Source organism: Chroicocephalus ridibundus, chromosome 1 (assembly GCF_963924245.1).
Source record: "Chroicocephalus ridibundus chromosome 1, bChrRid1.1, whole genome shotgun sequence".
NCBI lineage: Eukaryota > Metazoa > Chordata > Aves > Charadriiformes > Laridae > Chroicocephalus > Chroicocephalus ridibundus.
The window spans coordinates 20,549,900-20,572,715 of record NC_086284.1 but is presented as its reverse complement, the minus strand read 5'-3'; the positions used below and the strand labels follow the sequence as shown (position 1 = coordinate 20,572,715).

The following is a 22,816-nucleotide window of genomic DNA, read 5'->3' as shown; positions in this document are numbered from 1 at the left end:
ATTCCCATAAAGGTTACTGCCTCAGTTTTTTCCCTGTTTGCGGCAGAGTTATACAGCTCAGGTTTTTTGAATTAATAACCCAGGAAGGTATTATTAAATTCGGCTAACAAATAGACTCATTACTCTACTATAATAGAATAGATCCCCAATTACTACAAATAAATTTGAGTTTAAACAGGCTGCTATTCAATGCCATGTGAAGAGCGTCTTACCAGAGGTTGACAAGCAATCTGAAATTCCATAACGCGAAGAACACAAAGCTCTTTTAAACAGTGTTACTTTTTGAAGAGATATTTTAAAAGAGAAACTCAATCATTAACAATCTAAAAACCTTGATTCACATAAAGTTTATAAGGCTTACCCCTTTTGCTTCAATGGCAATTCAAGTTTAAATATTGTAGCATCATTCACAACTGCTTTGTACGCCTGAAAAATAATTACAGATTATTAGCACTTCACTCAATTTCTCTCTTTTAACGTATGAATCACAAAAGTTTTATCTCTCTTTTTAGATTGCTGTAACATGAAATGAATCCTATTTTATTAGTCCAAAGTTTGTGGATTTGATTTTCAACATAGGAGTTCAAATCTATGACTCAATTTCCCGTTAACTGATGTTTTTAATTTTCCTCTTTTCCATTAACATCCTACTTTCCTTTAATCAACAAGTTAGGAAGGGACTGCACGGAACAGGTTGCGTATCTGAAGTCATGAGACTACACCCAATAATGTAGTAAATTCTAAACATAAATATATTGCTGAATGAGACGTTAAGGTGCTCAACACAAAGATCATCATCTGATGTGCTCTACAACATTACAAAGCTAAGCACAAATGCAACTTTATGCAGAACTACAACACAAATTAAAAGCTAACCAGTTGGTAATAAGTTTCATCAGTATTTTAGTCAGCATATTTACTAGACTAAGAGCAGCTTCTAGATTTAACAGTGAATGGGCACAAGGATTTCAGAGACATAACATGAATTACAACAATTCTTAAACTGAAAACAAATGATTAGCAGAAATACATACCTTATCTCTTGCAGTAAGAAATCTTGGATCATCTTGAAAAGCTTCTTTAACCAACTTACTAAATCGATTAAATAGTGTGAGCAATTGTTCTACGTATTTCTCAGAATCCTAAAGTTAAGAGAGGCAAAAATCAAATAAAAAAACCAAGGCTGCAAAGAATTCAGCGTGAGCTTACATGTAACTCCCTCATTTGTAATAATGTAGTATCCTCAAGCCTGCATACTATGAACAAGCGTTTTATCTATATTCTCTGTACTGAGGAGCTCTACAGCAGGTAAGCCTCAACACAGACTTTTAGGATAGTATTTCCAATATACAAACACATACACACACATATATATATAAAAAAAAGAAGAAAATACAAAGCTTTCAAATATTGTATAAGAACTCCTAAATAAAAAGAAGTTTTCAAGGACCAATAAAAGGCACATCCTAGTTGCTGCAGATACTCAGGCCTCCTAGACCCAGAGAAAAAGCTGATAAAAAGCTGAAAAAGAACAATGGGAAAAACCCTTTTAATTTCCACACTGAACAACCATTCTCAGACTGAAAGCAAATTTCAAATTTCATCAGGAAGTTAGAATTCTGAGAAAACTGATTATACCTTTTGAATTAGGATGCCAACACAATCTCGCCATATAAGTACCTCATGGACTTAATTTATAACCTTTTCTTTTTTGCAAATTGGATTCACATTTTAAAGCTACAACTGAAAATTTAAGGAATAAAAAACTATTTTAAAAGACATTTTAAACTTTCAGTGGATCAAAATCCAATGTTTAAACATAAAACCTTCAAAATTTTTTCCATTCACACGTATGTCCCACAATTAGAGAGCATTTAACTTCTGCAAAGTTATTTTTTCATTGTTATTTTGTTAAAAAAAACATTACACTTACAGTAGTAATAGTTTCAGCAGCTGCTACCATATCTGCAAGTCCAGCACTAACAATATGTTCTTCCAAGTCTTTTAGCATAGGCTCTATGCCATTCGGAACTTTATCCATCAGCGAAAACATTAAATGCAACTCTAAAAGATACAAATACTGATAAAGCCACCAGTCAAAGACCTGTATAAAACCCAAATATCCTGCATTTCTGCTAGGGATATCTTAAGTAGAACACTGAATACGTAAAGAACAGATACTCCAATTCATCCCTTAAAGGAAAAAATGTTTTGAATAGTGTTGTAGTTCTGGTCCCACAAGCAGATTCTTCTGAAGACAAAAAGAGATATTTATTGCAACATAATACTTGCTTATGTATATAATATCACAAGCTTGAATAAAACCCCTTGAAGTCAATGGCAATTTGGATGGAGTCCAGGTTCTCAGTATATCAGCCTTAAAATTCCTGGCAAAAATGGGTCTCTTTCAATTGGAAGCGTATGCAGGAAATTGTATGGATTCAAAATTATTTTTTTTTAAATTAAAGCCACACAGAGCTGTCTTTGTGTATCTTCCAATGTTTTGTTTTAATTAAAAGCATGGCAAATTCTGCAGTAACCAAAACTAAGGTAAACAGCATTTTTTTTCCCTTTCTGTTTTCCCAAAGAGTTTATTTAGTTCTTCTGAAAGTTACCGGTTCAAAAACTTCAAAAACATATATGGTTAATTTGTCTACTCCTTGTGAAGGCATTTCAAAAGAAAAAAATTTACTGAAACATCAATAATCATCTTGACAAAGCTGTCCACAAGGGAACACCTGGATTAAGGCCACTAGATTGGTTTGGAGACACTACAGAGATTTGAACTAAACAGGTACTGTAAGTGATGGCAGCACTGTTTTACAGAGGGTAAGTCCGAAAATCTCACTCAACTGTTAGTAGATCTTTTCATCTGTACTTTAAAAAAAAGGATGAGAGGGAGAGAGAGATGGTGGGGAAAAAAAAAAAAAGAAACAAAAAGATACATTAAAGTGTTCTACAGCTGTTTCTGTAAACTAGTGATGGCAGGAATAATTCCAAGAAAAAAAAAAAATTCAGTTGTTTCTCCTAATAAACGGTGACAAAGGAAGACTTCAGGTGCATCCCTAAAACTGTAGGAACACGAAAAAACCCAGATTCTTCAAAGACAGACTTCAAAATAACAAAACCAAAAGTAACATTTCACTGGAATGTCTCTCAGAACACTTTATGACCCTTAAAGGTAAATAAATCCATATTGTAGTTGTTGGGGCACTTAAGCAAGTTCTGTTTTCATTTTGTAATCATAAAAGCCAAATTTACTTTTCATTTCTGTTATGAAATACTTAAAGAATAAAATTTAGGCCTCCCATCCCCCACTATAAACAAACAAAAATGCACTAAACCAATTCTGAAGAGCATTTGCAAGTTATGACATCTTTGATAGTTTTTAGTTGGAAAACATTATGTCTGCCTTCCTTTGCACGGCATGTAAATATGAAGTACTTAATGTAACCAAGTATTTTACAGAAGTGCCCAGCTCACAGCCAAAAAACCTAGCCCTCTTTTGTCAGATGCTGTTTAATAATGAAAACATCATAAAATTATTTGGGGCGAATAATATCAGAAAGATACATGCATAAGTGAAGTACAGCAGAGGATGCTATCAGATGTATATATTACTATATATAGCTCCAGTCTTTAAATAAATTTTTAATCATCTGCAGCTACATCCTTCATTAAAATATTCTAAAGAGCATAGGTAGGTCTAGGAAAAATAAAAGATTTGGAAGAGATGCTTGAGTTCTTATATACTAAATGGAAGTGTTTTGCATCCAAGCAGTATCATGGGGCAGACATAGCCACAAGGAAAGAGAGGACTGTGAATATTTCAACAAGTTGCTATAGAAAGATGCTTTGGATGCTATAGATGAACCCTTCTGAAGCTCTGCATTTAAATAACCCTCCTGTATTCTCCCAAAGGCTGCAACATATACTCGTAAGAAGTTTGGTGGCTTTCTAGATTTAGCTCTGGACTACTGCCAGAAATCACGCTGCTAGATGAACAGATCAGCATGACATAGTTTTGAGGTCAAATATTTTCTGAAATGCTAGCTGTAGAAGTGAGTATTTTCTACACCATCCTAAGTAATGAAACAGTTTTCATATTTGCATAGAAATGAAAATTTCACATAGACATTAGTAAATACTCCCTGGCTGCAGGATAGCAAGGCTTCAGAAAAAAAAAAAATTAACCTGTGACTTTAGCTTTTTTTTTTTTCTTTTCAATTTCCCTACTTGAATTATGACATTTTAATGACTTATCTAGTCTAGTTTACCATACAGGACCAACACAAGATTTCTGAATCACAATAACCTCTTATGGCAGCAGAGTTAAAAAAAGCTTTTGAAAACTTCAAAAAGGCAAGCAGAGCTAACTTTCAATACTCAGAGTGACATACTGGCTATAAAACCAGATGAAAAACTTGCAGAGATTTTGTTCATTGACCTATTGGTCCTGCACCAATAAACAGAATAACAAAAATTCTCTCTGCTTTTCAGAAAAACAGCTTTGTAAAGAGATGCTTCACTTTTTTTCCAGGGGGAAGGGAGTAGTGGGGGTGGAATGAATGGGGAGTGTTCGTTCTGAACTATTCAAATAGAAAATAAGACACATGCAACATTTACCAGAGTTGGCCAACATGAGGAAAATAAGTTGTATGAAAAATAAAGAAAACAGAGCACAAAATATTCTTTTCTTTCAAGTAAGATGAGAGCTACCCAGTCATTCAAATCAGGGTATTGTACATACAGATTTCCAAAGCGATCCAAAAAAAATACTAACCAATGATGGTCATTTTTGTGGGATAAAATTGCCCACAGGCAGTAATATTTTATCTACAAAACACTGACACCATCTATTAAAACCAGTAATTTGATATATCTACAAACAAATCTATTTTTATGCAGTTGATGCTGAGTTCATCCTGCACTGTTCTTGAAGCTTCACTTACTTTCTGTTTCATTTCGTTTGATCATGCCTTGGCATTCAGCTAAAATAGTCTCTTTAAAAGATGTCACCAGGGCATTGACGCAGCACTCCATTAGCTGAAATATATTAAACACAGAATTAGCTCATTCAGCCATCTAAACACCGAAGTCTGATCTGTTTCAATTTTGCCATGACACAAAATCTAGCCTGTTCTCAAAAACTATGCTCTATACAATAATTAATTCACTCACTGATGCACAAAGTATGTGCACTTTGAATAAAATCTATACAGGAAACCGTATTTCTTAAAAATGCATAGGTTAGTAAATGTGGTCAACTCTCTTCCAAACCAGTAAGGAGCTTAATATTTCTGTCGCCTCTTTTCTCTCAAGGGAGCCATCGCTTTTGGAACACCAACTACCCTACTTAGTTTCCAAGCATACATCCAAGAGCTAAGAATAGTTCTCATTCCAGCACACCCTATTTGGACCAGACTGGTTGGCTTGAACAAGCCACTATGGCTAGATCTAGAACAGACACTGCTTGTACATGTCAGGACCATCTCTCTTGTCAGCCTCTTTATACGGGTTACAGTTTATAGCTGTGCAAAACGAATGATTTACAACTTAACAAAAGACATAAAATACATTTTGATCCACTGCAGAAAATTCAGATTTAAAGGGTCTTTATTTAAAATAACCTGTTTTCTGAACTAATTTCAACACAGACAATTATGAACTATTCATTGCAGTCAAATCTTCCTCCAGAATCTAAACTGTGTAAAATATTGCTCAAGGGGGAGTGAAGGGGAAGGAAAAAAAGAAAAAACATCCTTTATATTAAATGGCCATATTTCAACCTAAAAAGAAATCTAGAACAGTTTTAATTAAATTTCTGTGGCTCCTTTTGATTGCAATGAACAATAACTCTTTCAGGTATTCTAAATGAGCACTAGCAAACCCTTTACCTACTAGACTGGTCAGCTTATTTTCAAACATCACTGTCATCCACTGTTAAGCATAGAAAAAATATAATCATACCTGACTCAAAATGAAAGAATAAAAATCAACTTGAAAAAAACCCTGCCCTTCAACATGAACTTTTGATCTACATTTACTATTAAAACACATGTAGAAACTGTAAATTGCCAGATTGGGAAGTAATACAGATTTTTTGCAAGCAAAAATACAATGGATGATTAAAAACATAAAACCAAGAGTTTCATATCAATCTACTGCTACCAAATAATACTGTAACACACACAAAAATCAAAACTGCAATGTAATAATACTACATAAAACACATCAATTTTTCTACACACTATACTTACTGCTTCTACAGAGTTACATTCACGCCTTGTTTCTAAATACCGTAGTGCTCTTTTCTCCTCTTCTTTTAGTTTAGCATCTGCCTGTGCAAAAGTAGAACAGCAATCATTTTAAGTACTAACACTTTCAGAACAAAGTTGCAACAGAATTTTTACTTACATATTTCATATAATTCTGTACACCGTTCTGCTGTAAATAAGAAGGAGCCTGTGTTCTATAAAATCTCTCTGTTGAATCCAAATATGCCTTTTCAAAGTTATCCCGATATATCTGAAGTTTATCTTCAGGATTAGAACAAAGGTTAACTGCAAAGAGAAAGTACAAACTTACTCTCAAGTCCTGGAAACTTATGTGGCTAATAATAACCAAATCTCTCTCATTAAAGTGAGTCTTGTGTTAAAAGGTTGCATTGAACAATTTGGAGTATCCTATAAATACACTCTGATCTCTAAAGGTAACCAAAATTGTCCAGTCTTTGCTCCAAAAACTAGATTAACTAAAGGGAACTGGAAAGAACGGCATACTAATCTCCAGCATTTTTGACATTCAAACATGGTAACCAGAAATACACATACAACTGCAAAACTGGAAATAAAAAAAAAAAGCCTCGGCATAATGCCTAATAAAGTGAAAACTTCTCCACCTGACTGAGCAAAAAGCTTTTCCTGGAGTCCCCATGTCTTAATTTTAGAATTTTCTTTTTTTTTTTTGCATTGGTTTTTTTCTGTTTTACAAGAACGGAGACAGTGAGCTTACTGCAGTGTTTTGCACTATTTGGAAAAAAGTTTCCACCTTCCTCCCAACTGTTACAGAGAAATAAAAAAATAAATACAGTTCTTAAATGGAATATGCTTTAAAAAAAAAAAAAACAGAACTGGACATCTATAAAGCCATCTGAGAGTATCAGCCACAAGTTTAATACATCAGGCTGCGGAGCTTTGAAGAGGCAATGGTGAAATGTCACAGAAGTTTCAGTTACACGTATCTGTTTGGCAAGGAAGAAAAGATCGTGAGTCTTAGATGCAACCCATTTGGCATTTCTTCTTCAAACTGTCTGAAGAATAAGAAACAGTACAGAAAGGAGAACAGACATAAGGTTATATTTGCAACCCTAAAAGGTGAAAAAGTTGTTTGCTCTTAGAAAACGCTGTTTTTGCAGTAATTGATACATAGCTAAATCACTTAGAAGTCAAAGATTCTAAACAGAATTTAATTGGTACCACACATAACAACAACCAAAAAAATCTATACAAAATGCCGAGATAATCATAGCAGCCCTACCACCACAACTGTCAACTTTGTATGATGAAAATTCATTTACCAAAGTGAGGAGGCAACAGAAATTGGTCTGTGCAAGACATACCATATGATTCTCGAACTCCAATAACGAGCTGAGAGTCGAAAGCTTCTCCTAGTCTTTCAGCATGAACTAGCTTCATTGCACTGTCCTGAAGTCTGTTCTTTATATTTGAAAATATGGATTCATTCCACGTATCTAGCATGAGCTGTGTATCAGGAAGAAAAAAAAAAAAATCCTGTCAGAAAGGTACATGCAGACGTAAGCTTGTGCCAAAAAAAATACAAGAGATCAGAAACAGAAAGCAAGCAATTTTTAATGTAATTTTCAGGTTATATACACCAGTTCAGCTACCTTAGAACTTGATCTCGCTCTGAACTTGTTACAGAAGTAATATTCAGCTTACATTCTAAGCTTAATTTATGTAACGGGACAGCAAGGGGAACCAGTATCAGATTCAGATATTAATTCCATAATTCTGTATTATTTCTACAGTTCTCAGTAATCAGTCAAGCAATTTTTCCAGCAATGCGACATGTCAGGAGTTGCAATATCAGGAGGGTACTTTTGAGCCAAACATAGTTCACTATTTGGCAGGCTCTGTCTTAAACAAAACCAAAAACTCAATTAATGCCACAGTTATATAAAGAAAAAAAAATGGTTTTATCTAACATAAAAGTTCAATATGCAAATAACACATACATTATTTATAAAAAACTCCAAACCCCATCTAAGCACTGCAAAATTTTGAAATCAGTTATGAAGGCTCCTACCAAAATCCTCATCGCTCAAAGGGTCCCTTCATATTCCATTATGAGATTTTTATATTTTTTTAGTGATTGCTACTGGCACTGCTGCAAATGCATTGCATTACACCTGATCACCAGACACAACGTGCTGCAGCTGAGCAACACGAAAAGCTCACTGGCAGGCCAGGCCATGCTTCTGTCCGCCTAAGCTCGACCAGCTGTTCAGTAGTAAATACTCAAAGCATGCTACATATTTGTTAAAAACCTTAGTTTGCCTTAGAATTCAAGTTACTGTGGTGTTTCCCCCCCACACACACTTAGACACTGGATCTGGCTCTTTCTATATGCCACTGAATACCTAATGAAATTATGCCAAAGCTTAAAAGATAATTTCATTTTTTATTTTTTCTATCCAATTCATGCGATTTCATTGCTTTAGAAGAAAGCTCAAACTTACAGTATCTTCAAAGTTGACAGTAACTGCTATGAATGTAAAGTTAGCATGTCAATTGTCAGTCTTATCCTGGCAGTGGAAAGCAGGCTGGAATCAAAAACTTTACCAGTTCAAACTTCACCTCATGATTGTGAATAAGCTTACTGAAAAATGAGCTTAGGACGACTTGACACAGTTGTACGGCAAAGTTAATAATAAAGATTAGATGATCTTGTTCCATTCTTGCTTTCTAAGTTTTACATTTTAACACAGCAAGCACCCAGTAAAAGTCAGATATCCTTTTGAGAGATTAAGTTTACCATCCTTCATATCCTTATCTTCTCCGTAACTGTTTCTCAATTTCAGCTGAATTTCCATTTCTTACACCAAAGTCACATGTGTTGGAAGGAAATTATAGTTCAAAACACTGGAACATTCTTAGAAACAAAGCTTTATTTAATTATGCTTCCTCAATTACTTTTTTCATAATTTTAACATTATTGATGCGCACGTTATGATTGCACTGAACAATTATGGAATTGGTTTACAAGAGACGAACCGAGTAAAAAAAATGGAGAAGAAAATGGTAAGAGAATATCAAGCAACCCAGCAGGCACAGTAATAGCTTTGTCATGGTCAAGCTTCTTTTAGACATTATGGATAAGGAAGTTTTATGGAGATAATTGAAGGAAAACACACATATCATTGTGGGTGACTATATGAAGAACTTCTCAAGCATGGGAGAAGTTTTCACAAGGTGCTTTTTAGAAAACTAGAGAATGATGCCAGAAAGAGGAAGCGACCTAGGGCAGTGAATATGAAGTAATAAGATAGGTTGGAGACTCTGGGCTTTGATGTCCCAGTCATGAGATGGTCCTAACTGGACTGCCTATAAGAGGTAAGGCACATCTCCATCAACTTCAGTCCTGAACAAAACATGAATTGTTAAGATACCAGTTCTCCTCACTACTTTCTCTACTCCACCTTGTTTATTCTTTCATTTCTTAGTTCTTCTGCCTTCTGCACACAGCAGAGTTAACAGCTCAGATCTTTGAGAGCCTAATAAGATCACATGCTTTCTCCAACAAACAATGAAAATCAAAAAGGTAACTTGAGGTGGTGATTCCGCTTTGCTGCTGTCCTCTCTTCCTTTTCTTCAAGAGGATCAGATGTCAAAATAGGAGGGCGAAGAAAAAAAAACCCTGCCCAAAGTAATGCATTTGAACTATTTTATTCTTCCCATCCTGGAGACAGGGGACAGTTAAAATTATCTTCGGTACCAAATGAATGATTGCTAAAGAAATTTCGTTTCCCTATAGATACTTTCTGCAATGAAAAGGGATAATGAATGACATTAAAATAAAGGACTTAACACTTTACAACTGATATGCTCCTTTTTTCTTAGAATAAAAGACTAAAGCAATTTCAAGGACCATTATTCATGGGACTCGGAACACTGAGCACTCCATACTCAAAACCCTAGACTTTTTTCATGTGTTTGATATGAAATAGTAAAAAGATTCACTTTTTTCAGTATTCAGTAAAAAAAAAAATATTCACAAGATTCTCCATGTCCAACCTTTTCATTGATATGACTGACAGTTCGGAGGAAAAAGGAGAAATTAAGAGATCAATGGCCACATTTAACTTAAGATGACGGTATTCAGTTGGTCATTTATAAAATGCAAAGATGTAACCCAGTTAAGATCTTGGTCTAGGGAAATAAACTAGAACTAGGAGTAGAAAAACTACTCACTCGCATGTAAGAGTACACCTGCTACTTAAGTATAGAAACAGCAGGTGAATTTACCACTGCCTCCTGCCCCAGCATTCAAGTCTAATTAAAAACAAATAAACAAGAAAAGCAACCCAGACAAACCCAAAGCCCAAGAAAGAAGTGCTTTAATCACCTGAACAAAACTGTTAATAGCCAAAGCAAAACTATTGTGGAGAGAAAAAAAAAAGCAGTTGCAGGGTTGTTCTGACCCTCACACTGAAGCAAAGTGATACGTCATATTACGATCAGTGCAATTTAATCATCCAGCTACAGAATCCCTTCTGTACTATTGCTGTAGGCAGAACAGCGTGCAACAAAACTCTTAATACCTATCACTTACCTTTCGAACAATACTGTCTTCTACATTAGACTTCTTGTTGCTGCCCTGCTTGCCCATTAAAGTAATCTCTAATTGACAAAATGGCTTGGGCAAAATATCACACTGTGTGAAGAACTTGCGCCACTCCACTATATATGCTTTTAGTAAAGCTGTATCATCTTGATGACTCAGCACTCTCTGGAGGAGGGGGGGGAGAAGAGGAGGTAATTTATAAACAAATTTCTGCACAAAATACAGATCGGCTTTGCTTATACTGAAAATAACTCCCCATATAAAATTCAAATCTACAGATATATCAGAATAAGAAACTCTACATACTTAAGTGCCATTTAGTTTTGGGAAATATTTATCAACCCATGGTAGATGGACCATTTCTAAAGGGTAAAGAAAGGTAACAGAAAACAGTAAGTTTAGATTTTCCAGATGAATAATTTTTTTTTCTTTTAAGCCATCTGCAAGTCAAAAAGACTAAAACCTTTGGTCTAAAGGCATGTACTGGTACAACCAAATCTAAAAAACAAAACAAAAACATTCTAAGGACTACTTTATATTCTCTACACTGAAAAGTTTAATTCAATGGCATCTACTAACCTTTCATTAGACCCAGGCAGCTCGTTAACACGTATATTTTATTAAAGCCTGGAAACTACAACTACATGGTACAATGGCTATCATAATGCCTAAAAAGATGCCCCTCAAACAACAGCCAACACGCACCATATTAAAGGCCTCTGTTCAGAATAACATTTATGCACATAAGCAACAAGCTGATGGAACTTAAAAATCAAGATTTATATGACTCATTATACAATGGCCTCTATAAGAAACTATTTTCCTTTAAGCACAGCCTTCATGATGTAAATCTCTTCCTTCAAGAAAGATTTTATAGGCTTTATTTTTCTCTTTTCCAAACCTTTGACATGGGATTTTCAATTTTTTTTTTTAATTTCACAACAACCCCCTCTTTTAAATCCCTGCTTGGAGAAAACATCTTTTGCTGTACATTTTACAAACACAAAAATTTCCTTTGAATCTACTGACCAATCATTTGGGGGGAAGCCCATAAAACTGGACAGCTAAGCTTTCTGAGTTGATAGCATGGATATTTCTAGTACACCATACATATGGCTTATTTTAATGCCATCCATGAACATGTCAGCACAGCACTGAAGCTAGACAAACAAAATTTTTTTTCTCAGAGTAATTTCTTATAGAAAATTTTGCCTCGAGAAGTTTTAAAGTGGAAGAAGATTCCATAAGTACCGATGGATAAACAAAAATAATGCTGGGCTGTTTTTTTTTTTTTATGTAACAGAAAAATCTTTGCCCACCCCAGTTTCAAGGACTCTGAGGAAACAATGCGCCAAGGCAAATGCTCAAGGCTAAGTCTTCTTTTTGTCAATAGAGGTTTGTAGGGTAATTATCATCTCTAAAACACTGCAGAATTTCAAACAAAAAAGCAATGCATTTAGATCCAATGAAAGTCAGAACTATTTGGTTATTTTTCTAACAATATGAATAGAAGTTATGAAACATTAAAGACTTACTGCTTGTGCCTGTTTAATAAAATCGAGGATGTCTTCCTTCAGAGCCTGATGGATTTTTGCTGGACCTTTGTCATCCCACAAGCAAACTGCATGTACATCTCTAGAAAACAATTTATCCATCTTTTAGTAACAGCTACTCAAAGTTTAATGCTGTAATGCATGAGGCTTAGAGAGTCATAATTTAAGTATGTCTAAGAAATTAATACACTTTTCATCTATCATTGTCAACCAACACACAGTCAGATCCCAGCGACACATGCAAGAAAACACGTTTGGAAGGGAGACGTACGCTATAAGAAAGTCTTGGACACAAGTAACAGCAACCTATCTAGTAAAAGGCTACGGTCAAGAAGAAAATGTAAAAATTGCATTAAGGACAATTTTTAAAGCTTTTTCTTTGACAAAGACAGAAATCGCTTGCCAGTAGAAGCATTACTACTGAGCTTGTATTATTCTAAAAGACTCTCATTAACATGCAGCCTTCACTCACAGTTTCACAATCCAAGCACTACAACATCCTTGTGCTACAAAGGAAATGGACCCTTCTTTGTGAGAAATTTGAGCTCAGGGGCATCAGGTAATTTAAAAGATGTTTTAATTAATTTAATAAAATCACTTAAATGTTTCCTGACAGCGGTAGCATTTTAAAGTGAAACCGTACTGTAGAAAAGCTACCAAACAGCATTGCAAAGCAAAATTCTATTAATGACTTCTAATCAACATTCAAATAAATTCTTATTTTTCCTAGCTGACAGCCCAGCAAGTTTAACTTAATTCCTACTTTCTTTTCGTACTAAAGACTAAATAAAGCAAGTTACACTACTAACCATACATCATATATAACGTGGCCTAGCATGCCCTTTTTTGACTCATTACCTTTCTCTGGTGGTTCTTCCTCCTTTCAATAACAAGGCCACATCTTTGCAGGAAAGTAACTATATAATCTAAAGGTATGACCTTATTCCTATTAAATCTGTACTGTTATTTCAGTACAAAAGCATCTTTTTTAGTTTAACTGAAAAGACAAAACTTAACAAGGTAAAAAATTCCTTTGACACAGGTCAAACATACTGACCCAGGATTTACAGAGGTTTACCTAACTTGTAAGACTTATACAACTTTCACATGCACAAAAGGTGTTACTCTATTTAGTATGCCACTGTTTCCTGACAGCGGTGAAAAAAGCAATACTGGAGGATAATTATACTCAAAGGGCAGGTAGAAGACACGTACAGATTTTGAATTTTTATTAAAAATCTTAACAAAGAGCACTGTCCAAAGATAAGAACCTAGGAGACTGGGATCCTTTCCCTCGATATCCTTAATTTAGCCATAAAGTTACTTAAGTTCTGTTCAATAACTCACCTACAAGAAAAATAATAAATGGAAAATTTCAATACCAATGCAGAATTATTGAACTACTTATTAAAAATGAAAGCAACGACTCAGAACTGAATTTGTACCTTAATTATGCTGTGTTTCTGGCAACTATGAGAGCTGAGACATCATAAGATATTAAAACTCATTACATGACAAGTTACCTTCCCTTTTGGTTGGCATAAAAGTGCGATAGGTGCAGTAAGACGAGTGTAAAAAGAATCACTGCACCGTTCTCATGAAAAACAGCAATAAAGATACAGACTGCAACAAGACTGCATTTAAATAAAGAACACTTTTGTGACAGATTTTAAAAAGTAGGAGAGTCTGCAGATTTAAGATACAACTGTATTTGAGGGAAAGTAACTATGTTGAGACAAAGATTATTTTAGATATACTTTTGATATATATGTTGTAACTCACTGCCATACTATGTTGGCAAAGGTCACATGATGTATTTTAAGAAAAAAAAAATCACCACCTAACAGGAAACAAACTCTGGCTTTTTGGAAGGAGGAGCAAGGCAGGGTTTTTACAAAGTACCATAATGCAAACATTGTCTGAAAAATAGTTTTTTATACATATTTTTTTTTAATATATTTTTTATATATATAAAAAAAAAAACTCTTAGGGCATAAAACTATTCAAATTATACCAGTTAAACTGCATTACCCTGTTACTTCAGTAGCATTCTTAAGTTATTTTAGAAGAAAGCCATTCAAATCAGAATAAACTGCCTTTAAATGAATTTACTGCCAAAGCAGTACACAACATTTTCTCTCCAAATTTAACAAAACGTTTGTGGGCAGGTACGAAACTTGTTTACTATGATCAGCTGAAGTCAAAAGCTCTGCTGTTCTTTCTCCATGCTATTTGCAAAGATCTGAAACTCAGCAAAACTCTCCTTTTGCACATTTACAGCAATGTAGGCACACTTACCCCTTAATAAAACTTAAACTAGTACTTTTGTTCTGTGTGTTCACACGTAGTCTGGGTCATATGTGACTTCCGTATCAGATGGAGTACTATAACTGTATTCCCATTATGCAAAGAATATTAGTTACTAACAAATTACTTACGAAAACAGATCAAACCATTGCTGTTTTGTGACTGACTCCTGACGAAGAAGTTTCAGAACGATAGGGCGCATGAAATCCCATTTGTCTTCAAACTGAAGTGAACCTTTATTCTAAAAGGAACAAAAAAATTATTATTAATAAAACAGTTTCTTATTTAAAATTGTCTTTAAGGATTGCACTTTCAATGGTTAATGTAAAAATACCTTCTCAGAGGTGTCTCATAAGCTAGCATTTGAGCTATGACACCATAGCTGAACACCTTTCACCGTATTATTTGTGAAAGCGACAGAGCTATTATTTGTTTCTTAGAGAAGCAGACTGCCAACTTCTTTCCTTATTCACTGCATTCACTACGATGCAACAAGTTCTATCAAGTGTTCTTCACCTCTTAGTGAAGTTATACAGACACATGCAACTCACTCAGCTTCACCACCACAGCCAAGAAACATGCAAAGAAAGTCATGAGGCAGAGCTGCAAACCCATCTTGAATAAATTACCATGACCAAAACGGCAGCCAGGAATCAGGAACAGTACCTGCAGATGCTGCCACGTACCTTTTTTTCTGCACTATGCATTTGGCATGAGCAGCAAAGAGGGAGGAAGGAAGCAGAGTAACGTAGGAGCTGTTGGATCACAGGCTCCCTTCCTGTGGGTTAACTGGCCACTGGCAGTATGATGGACAAGACAACAGTGGGTGCAGATAAAAATTATTTACGCCGTGCTGAAAAATCTAATCCAACACAAATTTTTTCAAACTTACAATACAAATTAAGAAGAAAGCTAAAGAAATTAAGTACTCCCATACCATTCTGATTATGCTGAAAAATCTCATTGTAGTATACAGGCTAAGCTTCCATTATTAAAAAACAAAACAAAACAACCACCAAACTTTAACAATACGCATATGCTGTGATCCTATTTGCTTACAGCTCCACATTTTAAAAAGAAAAGCCTGCAATTAAAAAAAAAAAAGTTGATTGAGAGTTCTGTGGCAGAGAGACTACTAGTTATCTGCAATGTTATTAAGTTCCAATGCACTGTTTACTTCTGAACAGATCATTGTCTTGGCTAGTAATACTACATTTCACACAATTCACCTCAAATACAGCAAATAATACAGTCTAACTACTTAAAATTCTGACAAATGCATTGTTCTGCCACTAACATCTCTTCAGATAAACAAGCACAAGCAGCATGCCACCTTCTCTCAACCACATCCTGATTAATTTCTACATGGAAATTTACAATTAAATCTGTTATTTAATATTCAGAATAAGCACAGTTTGGAAACTGTATCCGCTGCTGCTCTTAAGCACAAAGATGTCTCATCTTCAAGTCATGAAGATGCAACAGGCATCACAGTAACTATTTTTACAGCAACAGCACCTGGTGGCCCCACAGCATTATCAAACCATTGTGGTAGGTACTGAACATGGGTTTCACAGAAGCAGCCCCCATTTGACAAAGTTTATAAATCTTTCAACATTAAAAAAAAAAATGAAAAAAGAAATTGTTTTCCAATTCAGAGAGACAGTTTTGCCTGTTCTCTTCCACTGTAAAAAAAAATAAAAAAAATTTGAATGCATCATCTCTGAAAATCATCAAATACACGCTTCCCCCACATAGAGCTAACTTTACAATTGTTCCCTGAACTTTGATGAGCCGCTCTAATCTGCCCTAGTCCTGTGACAATGATTAGTTTCTACTTGCAGATATTTCTGTTCCCAGTTCCCTCTTTGCAGGATAATGAACTTGAAAGACCAGCTACTGAACAGTTAGAAGGTCCAGAAAAGGCATTATAAAATAAGTAAAACAAACTTCCTCAAAGGTTTTCCTCTGGAGTGAAACTTCAGGGCAGATTCCGTAAGTTTTCTAGAAGAGGTAAAAAGCCTGTTTTGCAATTTTGGAGAAGTGCAGCTCAGCTCTTCACTGAAAACAGCTGAAGATAAAAATCGAATGCTTTATCTTTTGTGAATAAGACTAGTTTTGCTGTAAAATGGGGGGGGGTGTGACAACTGCAAACACTAGTGTTTATACCATTTAGATTGTGATTACCTAGTTCATGCTAAAAAGCACACATAAAACTCCATTTCAGTTGTAAAAAAATGCATGCCCACTTGTAATGAACACATACCTACTTAAAAAGAATTCCCCAAATAAAACTTGGCAGAAAATGCCATTAGGGAAGTTTAGAACTGTTTCCTATACACAGGAGTAAAAATTCACACTTCCTCCCCTATTCCTAAATTAGGCAGAAAAGGAAATAAAGTCAATGGATTAAAAATCCCACTCAACTAAACTATTCTCTAAATTCAATAAACAATTTGACATCTTCCAGATAGATTCAGGCTTCCATGACCTTATGCTTTTGTACCGAAATTACAAGAAGAAAAGATGCATAATAGCACCTACTGTGGGTCACTCACATTAATTAATTCTACTCCTATCAATGCATGAGAAAACCGAATTGTATAATAGAAGAGGAGATTAAACAGTGCTAATTCTTAGTTGTTACCAAAGTCACACATACACTAGTGACCCAGACAACACGAGGAACCTGTTTCTCACTTTGTTGAGCCACCCACCACCCTATGCAATTTCTGAGCAGTATTTCCTGGGTAACTTTTCTTTCTTAGCTTGTTGCCTCAAACCACAATTCCCAAAGGAAGGTAAGCAGGAAGGTAAGTGACACCTTTGACGAAATAAAATTACTCCACTTATCAAATCTTCTCTGAAAACATGGATTACAAGTGATAGCCATACCTTGGCTAAGTAACCCTTCTAGGAGTTTAAAATTTAATGCTTTGAAAAATAACTCCACTTATGAAATATTTTATGTTTCAAAAGTCACTTCACTAAATTTGTTCACAGAGATTTAAAGTTCCATTTTAACACTAAACTTGACTTGAAATATATACTACTTCACACACTATATTGAAATATATACTACAACTTTACTCTTCAAACTTTTTCCTGTTCTTCACTTCTATGCCTAAGCACCTAAACACAATATTTTAGGATAGCAGGTAAAAAAAAAAACTGTTGGTGGATATTATGTAGAATTAGTACAATGATGCAAGTGGAATTGTTCCACTAACCAGTTTTCCTGATTTGGGTATTATCACATAACACAAAATTCCTCTCCTTAACTGTGAGCAAGTTTAAGAGAAGGACAGCAGAAGCAAGCACAGAATATGGTGTAAGAGCCTAATTAAATGTGGAATATTACAAGGCAAGGCAATGTAACAAGACCTCCACACTACTGTCCCTCTGAACCTTGAAATGTCTATTTGGGCATTTGGCTCTCTCTACTGTGTACTCTACATATTTCAGGCCACGTACAAATTCAGCCCTGATGCTCTAAAAAGTACTGTGAAACAGCAACATCTCTACATCTTATTGATCATCTTACCTACATATTTATCAGGAAGTGTAACGATAGGATGAGGGGTAATGGCCTCAAACCGGAAAAGAGTAGATTTAGATTAGATATTAGGAAGAAATTTTTCACTATGAGAGTGGTGAGACACTGTAACAGGTTGCCCAGAGAAGCTGTGGATGCCCCATCCCTGGAGGTGTTCAAGGCCAGGCTGGATGGGGCTTTGAGCAGCCTGGTCTAGTGGGAGGTGTCCCTGCCCAGGGCAGGGGGTTGGAACTAGATTATCTTTAAGGTCCCTTCCAACCCGAACCATTTTATGGTTCTATAGGAGTAGCATGTTCACCTTTAGTACTTCACCATTTTCAGACACTATATATATTTTTATTTTATATTAAGGCTAGCTCACAGAGGGGTGAAGTAGGAAATATGAGGTCCTAGGCTGAAATAAGCATGGAAGTTCACTGTCTGATTAATCTCTGCTTCCAGCAGCTCAAAAAAAAAAAAAAAAAAAAAAAAAATCAGTGAAATGACTGTAGTGAAATTACTATACAAAGCAGAAAAGTAGCCACGGGAAAAGCTTTGCTATGTAAATAACTAGTGTGCAACATTCCCATGCTTCTTAAGGCTATCTGAATTGTAAGTAGCCAAGAATAAACAGGCAAACTTAAAATACAGATATGGAAATATGTACTTTGAATTGAAGAATTAAAAAACTTCAGATACGTTTCCAGTTGTCAGCGAGAGAGGCGTGAAATTAAAAAAAAAAGTCAAAACCAATGCAAAGGTAAATAATAGTTCTCACATCACTTGAGTGAATTGGTTCAGACTCTCTCGTCACTACACACCCCCTGAAATGAAGTATCACACTTTAAAAGTGCCGGAGTCAAATGTACATCAACAGAAAAAAACTCTAAGGGACTCACCTACTACTGGCTCAGTCACCTACAGGAAAGCCATGGCCTCACCGTGGGAGAGCAGTTCAGCTACAGGTAAGGTACGCATTAGCTTACCACCTAACGGATAGTTCTATTAAGTACTTCGGTATTTTCATCACATTAGTTTGTTGTATCTCACCAGGATTCAATGTATGACTGGTCATTCTAATTTTGCATTTAAAGAAGGCTCTTTGAGAATATGCTTCTCACTAAAAAAATAATTTACAACTAGGAAAATTACGCACTAGCAGAGTTTAAACGATGCCCTTTAAAATTACAACAGCCAGTCAGATTTGGATTCAGCTAGCATCTGTTACTAGAGTAAGAAAAGAGTATTTCACTTCATTTTCTCAACTATGTAGAAAATTGAACAAGGATGTGGGAAAACCAGAGAAAAGTCTTAACTCCTGTTTGTCCTAGCAAAACCAAGACCTGTCTAAACCCAACTTAGATTTGATCATCTATTTGGAAAAGACATGGAAAAACCTTACAGATTTTAACACCTCCCTTCTTACCCAGGGATTGCTTTTTTCCCCGCTAAACATTAAAGCAGAAGTACAAACAGCATGAGCCACTGCCAATCAACACTAACCTGGCATCAACAGTTTGTTTCTCTGAGAGCACTGTGGTGAGCAGAACTGCAGAACAAAAGTCCTTATCTAGTTCCAATTCTTGCATTGGTTTATTGTGTCATTATAAACAAAGTCAAATCACTGTATAATCTTCCCATTTGTAATGCAGGACTCATACTTTATTGTCTTTAGAGAACTCACTAATTAGTAAGTTACAGTGCTTAAAAATCACTCCAAGTTGCCAGAAAGGCCTTTTTTAGAATAGGTATCTCTGTGGCATTTTTTTCTAAAACACACTGTGCATAGATATCTTGCTGTCAATATGAAATATTAACAATTTCAAGGCCAGTTGTAAAAACATGACTAGCCAACACAAAGGCTTCAGTTCAGCAAGAGTCATCTCGCAGAATCAAGGCCTTTGACTCTATTTTCATTTACTGTACACCTATCATTCTTTCAAAATAGCTGAAGTGGAGTGCTGACAAATCTCATAGGCCTATGTTTCTTCTGTCGGGCTATACAACTACATGTCTCATCAAAGTACACATCGGTCTTTCCAGAGATCCTTAAACATACACCAAAGAGATGGACTAAAACTAGTAGATAAACTGTCTGAGCCCTACTCTAAAACCACACTCTTCCACAAAAAGCACATTTCTTCTTATGGGACATTATTTTTTTCACCAGTGTTCTTGGATTCTTCAATTTTAGATTTTTATTTAGTCTTATCTGTTTGAAAATCTAACTACCCACTTTGGCATAAAAAATACAGAGAAATGAATTAAAATTAATTTCAATTACATTTCAACTTCAAGAAAGATTTTATTTAAAAATAAGTATCTTTTTAATACTAAGACTTTTTTTTGGATACCAGGAAGAAACAAGGCTATCAATTATTTCTCATTTCTTCACACCGAGTGTCTCAGTAATACAACCAGCAGTTTCAAGCCAAATCTATACATCCAAAATAGGTCAGATTGCTAAAACGTAAGCAGCACTTTGTCAGAACCATGTCTATCTATAATACATAGTGCTAACTAAACACACGTATACGTCTATATTTATATGTATTTTAAATTGCTAACTGATAAAGTCAGGCAGACAGCCTTCCCAGGGCCTTTCACCCTAACTACACTGGTGTTCTAGAAACACTTACTGGAGGCATTAGTAACAGTTGTTTAAAGCAGGCCCGTCTTCCATGTGCTGGCATGGCCTCAAAGGCCACATAGAGTCTTCTCCACACACACACACGCTGCAAATACCCGGACGGGCAGTCCTGAGCTCAAAGACTGAGCTGTCACACCGACCACTTCTGTTCAAACCTGCAGCAGCGTGGGGTGACTGACATCTGTCATCCGACGCCGGGAAAGTGCTTGAAAAGATCTGACTACAAAAGCAAAGCTGCTTAACGTAAGCGAAAGGCCTCCAGGAGTATTTCCTTTGCAGAAAAACTGTAGGTAACGAAAAAGCTGGAATACAGTGGCAACCCAAATAACGACACCTGCCCACAGCGAAGGCATTTTTCAACTCTTTGTTTAACTTAAAACTCATTTTCCACACACCTAGGTCTTCTTAAATAAACAAAGGGACGACACCGTGCCCTGTCTCACAGCACGGCGCAGGGCTGTTTCCCAACGAAGCGTGTTTGAGACAGGAGAGCCGGGGGGGTGGGGAGGAGGCCGGGGGGTGCTGGTAGCCCAGAGGCAACCGGCCGGGCCGGGCCAGGCCGAGGCCGCTGCTCCCGCACCGGCCGTTCACCTGAGGGAGGGCCGCCGGCCCGCCCCCGGCGCTACGGGGACCGGCGCCCGCGGCCTGTCCCCCGCAGCCGCCCGGCCCGGCCGCCCCAGCCACCCGCAGGCCCAGCCGGCGGCGGGGCAGCCCCGGCCGCCCGGCCCCCGCCGCCCCTCTCCTCAGGCAGGGCCCGGCCAGGGCCCGCTCTCACCTTTAAGAGATTAGACGTCGCCATGATCCCCCCCGCAGGGCCTCCCCGGCCAGCGGCGGCGACGGCTCCTCTCCCCGAGCTCGGCTCGGCTCCCCCGGGCCGCTGCCGCTTTACATGGCCCCGGGCCGCCCGCCCGCCCGGCCGGACCCGCGGCGGCGGCAGTAGCAGCGTCCGCAGTGCTGGGCTCCCCTGCTTGGAGGCGAGGCCGGCGCCACAGGCTCAGGACGCTCCGCAGCGCGACCGGCTGGGTCCTCGGCAGGCAGCCGCCCCTCAGAGCCTCATGGCGGCGTCCGCCCAGGCGGCGCTCGGCAGCAGCCCCGGCTCCATGGAAGGGGCCGGCCCACATGATGCGGCGCGGAGGAGCCGGCCCCGCCGCCAAGCGCGGCCGCGGGGGCTGCCGGCTCCGCCTGCAGCGCCCCCTACCGGCCCGCCGCCGCCACGGCCCGCCGCGCGCCCCCGCCCGCCGCCGCGCTCGCCCCCGCTGCCGCCCGGCCGCCATGACCCTCACGGCCCCGCCGGGACGGGAAGCCTTTTCGGCGGGGGGTGGCCGCCGGGCGGGTCCCGGGAAGCCAGCGGGAAGCGGCTGGGCACGGCTGCTCGTTCCGCGGCCCTGCCGCCATCCCCGCCTCAGCGACACCCCCCGTCCAAACCCCCTCCCCGCGCCCTGTCCCCATGGGGCAAACCCCCGTGAAGGTGAGCCGCCTGAACGGGACCAAACTCAGCGTGGCTGAGTGCCGTGGTTTACAAGCAGGGAAATAATTCTGTTTCTTCAGCCTGGAGAAGAGAAGGCTCCGGGAAGACCTTATAGCCCCCTCCAGTACCTAAAGGGGCTACGGGAAAGATGGGGAGGGACTCTTTATCAGGGAGTGGAGCGATAGTGTTACCACAGACAGGCTTCTGCTTTCTTTGTAACCATATGCTAACGAAAACGTTTGTTTCCTACTAACCTTCTTACTGTGTGAGAAAATAGTCACTGAGCTGATGTTACAGATAGTGATAATGAGACAGACGTAAGTAGCTAATCACCAAGGATGGTATAACGAGTAGTTAATCACTTCAAGGTTCTTTTATGCATCAAGTATATACTCCTATACCAATTAGGACAGAGCCATGGCTACTTCAAGGAACAT

At 37.7% G+C, this 22,816-nt stretch overlaps 1 protein-coding gene across 2 annotated transcripts in view; it reads right to left on the bottom strand.

Moving 5' to 3' along the window:
* CUL5 (cullin 5) overlaps window positions 1–22,055 on the bottom strand; it is a 33,802-nt gene extending 11,747 nt beyond the window's left edge. For both annotated transcript variants that reach the window (XR_010070451.1, XM_063330403.1), the window contains exons 1-11: window positions 21,687–22,055; window positions 14,858–14,967; window positions 12,402–12,501; window positions 10,855–11,031; window positions 7,622–7,763; window positions 6,418–6,563; window positions 6,261–6,341; window positions 4,953–5,046; window positions 1,934–2,064; window positions 1,035–1,142; window positions 362–426 (exon numbers count right to left, since the gene is read on the bottom strand). Coding sequence is in view for 1 of the 2 variants with exons in the window: in XM_063330403.1 (XP_063186473.1) it covers window positions 362–426; window positions 1,035–1,142; window positions 1,934–2,064; window positions 4,953–5,046; window positions 6,261–6,341; window positions 6,418–6,563; window positions 7,622–7,763; window positions 10,855–11,031; window positions 12,402–12,501; window positions 14,858–14,967; window positions 21,687–21,710 (1,178 nt within the window). In the remaining variant the exon portion in view is untranslated. The remainder of the gene's footprint in view (window positions 1–361; window positions 427–1,034; window positions 1,143–1,933; window positions 2,065–4,952; window positions 5,047–6,260; window positions 6,342–6,417; window positions 6,564–7,621; window positions 7,764–10,854; window positions 11,032–12,401; window positions 12,502–14,857; window positions 14,968–21,686) is intronic.
* Between the last annotated feature and the right edge of the window lie 761 nt (window positions 22,056–22,816).